This window comes from Alligator sinensis, unplaced genomic scaffold (assembly GCF_000455745.1).
Source record: "Alligator sinensis unplaced genomic scaffold, ASM45574v1 scaffold1188_2, whole genome shotgun sequence".
Taxonomy (NCBI): domain Eukaryota; kingdom Metazoa; phylum Chordata; order Crocodylia; family Alligatoridae; genus Alligator; species Alligator sinensis.
In genome coordinates, this window is record NW_005843548.1 from 54,395 (window position 1) to 65,611 (window position 11,217).

General features: G+C 46.2%; 1 protein-coding gene across 1 annotated transcript in view; it reads left to right on the forward strand.

Moving 5' to 3' along the window:
- HELQ (helicase, POLQ like) overlaps nt 1-11,217 on the forward strand; it is a 32,605-nt gene that overhangs the window by 4,115 nt on the left and 17,273 nt on the right. The window contains exons 2-4 of the mRNA XM_014527477.2: nt 6,259-6,459; nt 9,274-9,346; nt 10,921-11,018. Coding sequence (XP_014382963.1) covers nt 9,280-9,346; nt 10,921-11,018 — 165 coding nt within the window. The 5' untranslated portion in view covers nt 6,259-6,459; nt 9,274-9,279. The remainder of the gene's footprint in view (nt 1-6,258; nt 6,460-9,273; nt 9,347-10,920; nt 11,019-11,217) is intronic.

An 11,217-nucleotide genomic window follows, 5' to 3' on the forward strand; every position in this document is an offset into this window, starting at 1 on the left:
TCCTCCCCCCGAACCCCCCGACCCTCCAGCCTGGTGGCATATATGTGGCCCGCACATGGTGGCTGCCACTGCACTGCCATGCCCTGCACCACTTAACCTGCAAAGCTGTGCGGGTGGCCATGAGATGGTAGCGCAGGGTGCAGTGGCAGAGTTGCGGTGGCAGCCTCCGTGTGCAAGTCCCTCCCATCAGGTTGGCCGGCATGTGAGGCCCACAGAATGGCACCCCTGCCCTCTTCCCCGGCCCTTCTCCTGGGAGTGGGCACAGGGATATGCTCCCTGCCTTCTTGATCTACCCCCTCCCAGCACGTTCCCTTTCCCCTGCCCTGCCGCACCTCTTCCCCCCCACACACATTTACCTGCTGGGATGGGTGTCAGTGTCTGTGTGCATCTGTGGACGTGGGGGCTGTTGGGAGGGAGTGAGGGGCATCAGGAGGGCTGAGGAGGCTGTGGGGGGGAGTGCAGGGCACCAGCAGCGCTGGAGGGCCTGTGGAGGGCCTTTAATTTTTATCACAGATTTTGGGTTTTTAATCGGAGAATTTGCAATTTTTAATCAAAAAACCAGGATCCCTGATGATAATGGATACAGTAAATAACCACAAGAAATTTGAAGGAAACCTCATACAAGTAATTTTAACTTGGACTTCATCCACCCCAAGCATTTCATGTTCCTTAAAGTTGTGACAACTTAAAAACATGATTTCAGTTTAAAACTTTAGGGGGTCAGTATTGGATTGCTATTCTCACTTTATGGTTTTCTGAATGTTTTTTTCTGATGTTTGCATATGGGTAGTAGAATGGCTGAATATCGTTGTAGTTCTTTAAAGCAATGTTATTTCTATTTAGGTAAGTAAAATTTTAATTTAATCAGCTGATAACCAGTATAGAGATAGTTAAGCTATCCTTATTCAGAGATGTGCCAGATGTACTTGCTCTGGTGTGAAAATATTGTTACGTTCTCTATGTGTTTCACCAGGTTTGGTTGTGCCACCTCTTTTCATAGTAGTAGTATTTACACACAGTTGCATTCAGTATATTCTTCAAGACAGTGTGTTAGTTTGGCTGTTTTATTTTTGAGATATATATGTGGTTCAGTATAAGGTTGTCTCCTAGTTTTTTTTAATGGTGTGCAAATAATGATACGTTGACAGAAAACTGGAAAGTCTGGAAAGCTGTTAGGGAAGCATTATCTTACTTTTGAATGCATTGTAAGTAGAACCTACATTTTTAATCCAGTGTTGATAGACCACAACGATCTCAAATATCTTTTGCTTGAATTACTGATTGAAATTTGAACTTCAAACAAAGCCTACTGCTTAAACTGAATTTAAAGCTTCCTTTGTTTTCAGAGAGGTTTTGTAAAGACTATTTGTGACTGTCACGGTGGAGTCCTATAGGAGGGCCGTGATCTCCTTACGGCCCCCTCACCGTGCCAAGTCGGCCCAAGGGCACCCTCTATTCTTGCCCGCCACGTCTTCCATCTTAAGTTAAGTTGGGAGGCTGCCTTACGTCTCCTCGGCACGGTTAACTGGGACCTCTGTCCCCGTGTTCTCCCGGACCCACCAGGGGTCTCCCTGTACTCTGGGTGCTTCTTAGGCACCCTAGCCTTATGGGCTACACGTGGCTCCTACCAACCCCTAATACCACGCCCCAAGCCTCGCTGTTGGGATAGACGCTGGTATGTCTCTCTCATATATATACACACACTGCCCATCTCTCAGGCCTCCTCTGCGTACTCTCGCCCTCTCTTGGGCTCTCCCAGCCCACTCGGGGCCTCCCTGTACTGTTGCCCCTTTCTGGGGCATTCTCTATAGTGTCGCCCCCTGTCTGGGGCCTTTACACTAGTGCCCCCTCCTGGGGCTCCCCCTGCAATGTCGCCCGAACTCCGGCTTCTAAAATACAGCCCCCCGTCTGGGGCTCTCTGCGCCCGCTCTGGGGACTTCTCGGCAACGCCGCTTGATTCTCAGGCCCACCGCGCTGCTACCCTCTTCTCCCAGGGCCACCGTGCCACTACCCCCTCTCACGGGGGCAACCGCAGCACCCTACCCTGCTCCGGGGTTTGTCGCAGCACTAGCCCTTCTTCAGTGGCTCACCGTGCCCGCACTGGGCTTCCTAATAATATTGCCCCCTCTCTGGGGCTTGCTGTGCCCATCCTGGGCTTCCTAATAACACTGCCCCCTCTCTGGGGCTCATCGTGCTTGCTGTGCCCCTACTGGGCTTCCTCATAACACTGCCCCCTCTCTGGGGCTTGCTGTGCCCCTACTGGGGCTTCTCAAAGCCTCCCCTCTCCGGGGCTGGGGTCTACGCCCCGCAAGCTGCGCCCTCACTGGCGCTATGCCTTCACTGGCGCTGGGGTTCCCATACCACTGGGGTTCCCCCTGAGAATACTGCGCCCTCAGTGGCACTAGGGCCCCACGCCTCTGGGGTCCCTATGAGGCCTCCTCCAACCCCTATAGCCTCACCCAAACCACCGGTATAGTCTCACAACCAAACATAAACTCAAGCCTCCTGGCTATAACTCAACACACACCCTATGGCTATAACCACATTGCTCCATGTCACAGCAGTACTTGCTGTTAGGCTTCTCTCCACATCCTAACTGCAGGAGCTCCTGCCCCTCTGGTTGCTGGCAGGGAACTGCTAGCCTGGCCTCAGCCCTGGGCTTTATGAGGGCCAAGCCCTGCCCCTTCTGGCCAGCTGACTCTCATTAGTTGCCAGGGCAACCCACAGCTGTGCTCCTTATGTCCTGCCAGGGCTCTCTCTCCCTGGCAGTTTCCACTCTCTAGGAGCGGGGTAGCAAGGTGCCCCATGACAGTGACATTCTAGATCTCAAAAAGTCTTGTGTGCTTGGCATGTGTGCATCATTAACTTTGAGTTAATTACTAGAATATAGCAGTACTGGATTAATGCAAAAGTTTATAATGCTGTTGTCTGCAGCTGCAGCCATTCCAAGGCCTGTACAGTATGACAACTCTAATCATAGCTTTGTACTCCCACTCCATGCCTAGTTTATCTGGGGTCACAAGGTCTTCCAGGTATTGTGTGTATGAGATAATGGAGACTTCTTGAAAGTTGCATTCATTTCATCCAAGAATTCCAATATCTAACATTCTACTGCCCAAAGAGCTGAAGGCTGTAGTCCTCACCAAGGACAAAAATTAAAAATATTGGAGTTTTTAGTTCAAGTATTGAACTAAATTATTGTGTTCAAGTATTGAACACAAAATTTAAAACATACTTGGAGTTTTCAGTTCAAGTACTTTTCTAGATGTTAGGAGCCAAAACATGAGGGAGCTACTTCATATAGTGTATGCATCATTGTTACTGCAAGATTATCCTGCTCTCATTTCCAGTTATCTCAAACATTTCACCAAAGTCTATCATGTTTGGCTTTGTATATGGCAGACAAATTTAGTATTTTCTAAACTACAAAAAGCTGCTAAAATAGGTTGATGATGTATAATAGCGTATGCCTCAGTGAAGCAGAGGCATTAAGTTATCAATAGATTAAATCTTAAGCATAGACGTTACTTTACTGAAGTGTTCTTTTAACAAGCACAAGCCATATACTAGAGGTGTAAGGGCTTTAGTTACAACCACTGGGTGTGATCTTAGAACAGAAACTTACAACGGTTGCTTGTTTGGCCACTTTGCTATATATTTCAGGTTTAGGCAATGTCTGAGTGTTCCAGTTTCTCTTAAAAACTAATATTATGTGAAGATAATTTGGTTAGATGTGTAAGGGCCTTTATTTGACACATGACTGGTTTATGTGTGAGGTAAAGAAATGCAAATAGCACTCTTCATATGTTGTCAGTAGTACACTTCCTGTTCTGAAGCTTACTTCATTTGTTTAAAATGATGGATTCTATCATCTTGCATGAAACTGTTTTTAATAGCTTCTGAAAGTGTTCAATTGTTTGGATCTTCTGGGTAGTAGGATGTTACTGTACAGCAGTGACTCTCAACCAGGGTGCTGTGAAATTCTTTTAGTGTTCTATGGGGTGCCACACAATATTAGCACTATTAGGTGTACAAACAGCTACTCATGATTCACAAGATAAACCCAGAGATGTCAAATAGGATTCCAGAGTGTCAAAAACATTCTGTCCTCTTGTGGTCATTCTGAATTCTTTGCAGCAAAATTGCACTATTATTTTTCTGTAGTCAAGAAATGAGTGAAAGCTAAGAGCTGGCATTTTCCAAGGGGTGCCTTAAGTCTGAAATGGTTGAGAACCACTGTTGTATAGACTTTACCTGAAGAATGGAGCTTTCTGTGTGATTAGCCAGGGGCATATTGAATATTTTGTTTAGTGATTTTGACAAGGAAAAAGATTTGGTAGGCTGAATCATCAGTTGTTTTTGGAGCTCTATTAATGAAAATCCTCTGACAAGTTCTATTCATATCCTTCAGCAATACAGAAAACATCTTAATTCTTCATAAACATATATATTAAAGCAGAGGAAAAGAGAACACAAAATAACTCATTTATCTTCATTTTACAGAGTGGCAGCACACTTGTTTAACATTAGAATCTCTGCAACAAAGAAAGAATTTAATATATTCATTGCCAACCAGTGGTGGAAAAACACTTGTAGCTGAAATTTTAATTCTTCAAGAATTACTCTGCGGGCAGAAAGATGTTTTAATGATTCTGCCTTACGTGGCTATTGTCCAGGAAAAGGTGTGGAAACTGTTTTTGATTTTGTTTATTTGTACTTTGCACTGCAACTTTGTACATTTGTTTTACCAGTAATGTTAGAAAACTACTTCAAGCCTCAAATTAAGCCATCCAAAAGTTCTAACACAAACATGTTTGCATTAGGGCTATGCAAAGCTTTGGGTGCTGATTCGATTTGGAAGAGATTCAGCCCAATTCAGCAGCTGAATCTCCAAATCTGAATTGAATCGGGAAACCAATTAAAAAGGTCCGAATCGATTTGGAAAAGATTCGGCGATTTGGGCAGTCCCCACTTGCCACCACAGGAAACTGGACCTGGGCTCTGTGCTGGTAAGTAGGCGGCGGGGGCCCAGGCTCCATGCCAGTAAGTAGGGGGTGGGGGGGCCCTGGAGGAGGGGGAAGGAGACCATGGGGGGGACCCATGCCAGGCCCCATCCCTTGTCTGCTCCCCCAGCCCCACTAACCCCCACCTGCCCACTCTTCCAGCCCCATCAATTCCTCCCCTGTCTGACTCCAGTGTCTTGGCTCTTCAAAGAAAAAAACAAAAAACTCTGCACTCAATGGCTCCTGCCAGGCAGGGGGACAATCCCCGCTGTCCCCCACTGCCCCATACGGCATGGGGGATGCTGCCATGAGCCTCCATCCCCCACCCATTTCCCGAGCCCTGTCAACGGCTGCCCCGCTTGGCCTCAGCATCCCGGTGCTTAAAAAAAATTTTTTAAAGCCCTGCACTCACTGGCTGCTGTAGCAGCCATCCCGGGCGCTGCGGGCGCGCTCGTGATCCCCGCTGCCCCCCCACTGCCCTGCGCTGCATGGGGAGGACTCTGCCATGAGCCCCCAGAGGCCCCAACAGCCACTGCAGCAGCCGATGAGTGCAGGGCTTTTGTTTTGTGTGGGGTTTTTTTAAGTGCTGGGACACTGGGGCTGGGCAGGGCAGCCATTGATGGGGCTGGGAGAGTGGGCTGGGGATGGGGCCTGTTTGATTTGGAGATTTGGCCAGATTGATTTAGGACAGTGATTCAAATCACCAAATCTAATTTCTGTCCCCTGAATCAGCCGAATCCGAAGCAAATACCAGCCGCTTCACACAGGCCTAGTTTGCATATCTTAAACAAATATCATCCAGGAAATGAAGAAGGTGCTTCTGTTTTTTAGTCTAGTTTAGAGGCTGTCACACTGTTCTCTGTAATGAAGTATTCATTGGCTTTGGTTGAGACCTTTATCCCAAGGGCTTGTCTACCTACTGAAGTTACTGCCGAGTAATTTAGGTTGTGAATTTAGCTATTGATATTTGAGCGTGAACACTGTGCCCCAGAGCATTCAATTAGTGTACTGCAAATTTTCACCCTGCCTTACTTTGTGGGCACCTTTCCATACACATACATAAATCCTGACATACAGGTGGAGAACTGTTTTCTCACGGAGGTTTTTTTGTTTTGTTTTTTTGTTGTTGTTTTTTTGAATGGCCTTAATCCTGAATTTATGCCTCCTTGAAGTCAGTTGCAGATCAATATCATTAAATGTTGATATTCATTTCCTCTTTATCTAATCTGTACTTTTGCGCTTTATTACACTGCAGGTTTGGGCTTTGTCAAGTTTTGGAGTAGAGCTAGGTTTCCTGGTGGAAGAATATGCAGGCAGTAAAGGAAGATTTCCTCCAATCAAGCGGAGAACAAAGAAATCTCTGTACATCGCTACTATAGAAAAAGGACATGGCTTGGTGAATGCTCTGATTGAAACCAGAAGAATTGGTGATTTGGGCCTAGTTGTAGTAGATGAGGTTTGTTAAAGTAGTTTGCAATAGGTTTATTAACATGCTGTACCTTTTTAATTATTTACAGAAATATATATTTTCTAGCAGATTATCATGCACATACTGTAGTGAAAAACACTGTTTAACAAGTTGGTAACTGGCTAACATTTGTCCTGTACAGCAGGAGTTTTCAGCCTTTTTTAAGGAGTGTACCACCTCTTCTGGTGGGTATCCCTCCTGGACCGTACCCCCTGGACGAGCAGGAGGGAGGGGAGTCCCCCCCAGCGGCCAGTTGATGAACGGGGGGTGGAACGTGGGTGGCAGCAAGTGATGGCGGCAAAAGAAGTAGGAGTACTTGGGAAGTGCACCACCAAGCAGTGGTGTACAGCAGCGCGCTTTCCAAGTACCCCCGCTTCTCCATGCTGCATACCACCGGGGCATTCCCAAGTACCCCCAGGGGTATGCATACCCCCAGTTGACAACCCCTTCTGTACAGTATTGCTCTCTTGGTGGCTGGACTCTTGATACAGTACAGCTTGGATACCTCGCAGGTGTAGGTTCCCTCCCTCCTGCTCCACAAAAAAGAGGTTTTGCCAAGTAGATGGGGGCCGTATATAGCTGTAGCAAGCAGCTGAGTGTATCATCTGTACTTGGCAAACTTCTATATATGAAGTAGGTCGTGAATCGCACAGCTACGAATGAGATCTGGGTTTCTATTGAATTTTGGCACATCCTGTATTTGAGAAGGTTACTGTGCCCACCTGGCCTCGAACACTTGTCCCATGCGGCTGTGATCCGGGTGCACACCAATATCCGCCCCGCTGTCGCAGCTGGTCCTTTGAGGAGGTGTTTACTCATGACGCACTCCGCCCCTTTCTCGCCTGCCACGACTTTGAATCTTCTTCAGTGGGGCGCTCGGTACTGCTCAGGCTCCCTCGCTGGCCACTCGTTCCTCCGGCGGTCTTCTGCAAGGCTCCACCTCCCCTCTACCTCGCCCTATACCCAGCCTGGCAGGCCACTGTTGGTCCTGTGGCTGCTCTCCTGCACAATGGATGTCTCCTAATCTTTAGGCGTACCTCTCCCCTCGGTTCACCTCTCTTCCCTCTACACTCAACCCCTCCTGACTTGGGGAAGCACAAAATACTTTACAAAAAAAACCTCCACCAGCACTGCGTGTTCCTACCTCACCCAAGGTATACCTCAGTACTCATATCCGGCCTCCAGGGCTCACTCCTGTCCTCCCAGCACCCCCTTTCCGCTTAGGGGCTATCTAAATCTTTCCCCGCCCCCCGTGGTCGCGAGACCTCAGGGTTATCCCCGGTCTCTCTGGTCTTGGCCCCACGTAACGTTGCCCTCTCTCTCTCTGAGCCTCCTCATTAGTTTTGCCCTCTTTCTGGGCCTTCTCAACGGTGCTGCCCTCTCTCTGGGCCCTCTCAGTATCGTCGCTGTCCCTGGGGCGTACCCTCAGGTCCCCCAGGTCCCTCCACTGTCCCACCTGTTTGGAAGCTGGAGGGAGGATCAGTGCCTCCCCCTTCTCTGCGGAGGCTGCCGGGCTCGGGGTCTCTCCAGCCTCTGTCTTCCTTCCCCTCCTTTCTCCGCACCGGAGTACGGGTTTACCTTCGCTGCTGTCAGTGGCTCCGCCCTTGCCGCGTGAGGCATCGGATCCTCTTCTGTTGGGGATCACCGTTTCTTGTGCCGCTCCGAGCCTCCGGCAGACCCCTTTGGCTGGGGTTTCTCTCGGCGTCTGTTCCCGCGCCTCTTTGGGGACTGTCCTCTCTATCCCCACCAACCGGTAATTGCCGCTGATGTCACCGGCTGGCCGCAGCTGTATGAAAGCGCAGCTGATGGCTCACACGGGCTCCTCCCGGTGCTCCAGCTTCGCTGCAGGTTTCACTGCAGGTGAGTACACTTTCTTAATTTTACTTTTTTACCTCAGTTCGTCCCCTGACCTCTGCTCCCAGGGTTCCCCCCTTGACCTTTTGGGTCCCCCCCGTTTGTCTCTCCATGCGACAGTTACTTAAAGATAGTCATCAAACTTATTCAGCAAATAGCCATTGAGTGGTTAGGTGATGAGCATACAACCCATAGTAGAATAAAACAAACTTTAAGTGACACTTTAATAGATCATCTTGATTATGCTTTAGTTAACTCACAATTTAGGCCCGTTTTTGGTATTAACTAAAATATTGCAGGGCAAGATCACATGGTCACAATTCAGTTTCTGTCCTGTTCCTGGGAGTAACAAACAATTGTACCACCTCTAAGATAAACTAAAAGGTGTCACTTCAGTTCATAATAAACAATGTACAGAAAATATGTTTATACAATATGACTCGCATTAACCTGTTTCTTTCAATTATATGTAGTAATATAAACAGAAAAAAAACTTTTAGGATTCTCTTTAATTTCGTACTTGTAGTGGGCTGTTAATAAAAGAAAAGCCAGCACTACCTTTTGCAGTTCACATTCTTCTGGACAGAGATGCATAAAATACTTTAAAATTAACTAATAATAAATATCACTACAATTAGTAGTGGTCAGGTCAGGAAATGCCATTCCTATGACCATTTTGTTTTAATTAAATGGAAGGCAGACAGTGGTAAACAAATACCAGTGATATTAACTTTTTCCTCACTCTCCTTAGTGAAATATATGTTTAGTAGGTGATATTTATTGAGGAAGGTTTACAGTCAAAATTCAATAAAATTATATCAAAGACATACCTGACAATGTGTTTTCTGAATTAAAATGTTAAGAAGTTGTGTGGTGTGACTGTATGTACAGGGATGGAAAAGTCTGTAATTATTTTAACAGTTCCCATTCTCAACTTTTTATTCAAAGTTGCACATGATTGGTGAAGGGAGTCGTGGTGCTATCCTGGAAATGACTCTTGCAAAAATTCTGTACACCAGCAGTAAGTAACCTCTGCATCAGGACCATCATAAATTTTATTAAAATCTTGTGAGGCTGCATAATTTAGATGAGTTTATTTTGGTTTGAGCGTATCTAAATTTTTTCAGAACTTGGCTCTTTAACAGTGTATTTCACTTTGGATTACTAGAGTTATTTTCTACATGCATGGTATGTTGCTTGTTTTCATGGGGTAGTCTTCTGATAATTCTCTTTCCTCTCAGAAATTCCAGAGTGTGATATGAAATCTTTCTTCCAGACGGTTATCTTCTTCTTCCTGTTAAATGGTTATAAAGGCTTCAGGGACCACTGAAGCATTTGTCAGTACAAATGATAGAAGAGGTTACATGAAAGCAAGGACAATTTAAGTTAGATTGAGCCCTATATATGTTAAAACTTTTGCCAAGGCCACTTTTTTACCACAAGAAATATAAGTTCCATTCTTCTTTGTTTATTTAAATACATTTTAGTCTCCTGAAGCTTTGATATTTTAGTACCACTGGGTGATTACATTAATAAGCGGGTCAGCTGTTAAATTTGAGAACTTTGAGAACTGCCAAACCAAATTTGGGCTTCTTCGGAAGCTAAGAACAAGATTTTATGAACAGCACTGGAGTTGCACAGAATGCAGTGAAACTGTTAATGCCTCCATGCATTGGGAGGCTTTCTTTCATTAATATATTTTTGTAGCTCATCTATTAGATTTACAAGATTAGGCTTCGGTAGAGCAACTATTATATTGAAAGAGATCTATTCTTATTACAGCACATAAAAAGCTCTAATTAATTTTTATTGAAATGGATAAATAAAGCTGCTGTGTACATTGCTTTTTAAAATTTGATTCCAAACATTTTCTCTTGCCATAATTTTTAGATACTAGTTCCTTTCCTTAATGGCTTAGTGTTGCAATGATAAAATAGAATAATGCAAATAGCAAAATAATGCAATGATAAAATAGACCCTGAATAAGGCATTAAGCATTTTTGTCATAGGTACTGTATTCTGTATATATAAAGGGCTTTGTCTGTCTGTCTGTCTGTCACGCTTTTGTAGCACTCTGATCGGTTGTCTCAGCAGCCAATCACAGTGTTTACTGAAACCCAATCGGAATGCTCCTCACAGACGGCAGGGTGTGGGGGAGGGAACGGGACTCTTGCAACTCTCAAGCTTGAATATGGCAGAGGGGGGCGGAGTGGGAATGCGGAGCATCGCCATAATAGCAAGGACGGAGCAGGGGGATAAGGCCAGTTGCGGGGACAGTGGGATGGCGGAGCACCGCCAGGACAGACGGGATGGAGCAGGGGAGTAGATCCAGCACCACTGACCTTGCCCTCCCCCACCCCCCCCGGGCCCCGCTCCTTGGAGGTGGTGGCGGTGCAGGGTGATGACAGAGGGGATGGTGGGGCAAGCTTCCCCCCTCCCCCTGCTCTTGGGAAGAGGCAGGAGCGTGGGGTAGTGGGAGGCCGCGCTCCATCCCTGGTCCCCATTCCCGTCCCTCCCTGGTCATTCTTGACGGGTAGTTCACTAGCATAGTAATAAGTGTGTCTTGTGACAACATCTGCCTCTTCTGTTTTACAGAAACTACTCAAATAATTGGAATGAGTGCAACTCTAAACAATGTTGGAGACTTGCAGCAGTTCTTGCAAGCAGAGTATTACACTGATAGTTTTAGACCGGTACGTATTCAAGATTAGCAGAATCTCGAACTTAGCATTTTTAAGGTTAAAAGTAGTCAGCCTCTCAGTTAGTGTTGGACCTCCAATCTCAGTCCTATGCTCTGTCCTTGCTACAATGACCACGTGACTGGCTTAGTTTGAAAGCAAATACATCTCTTTTATTGGGCTACCACACATGATTAGTTTGCAGCATGCCTAG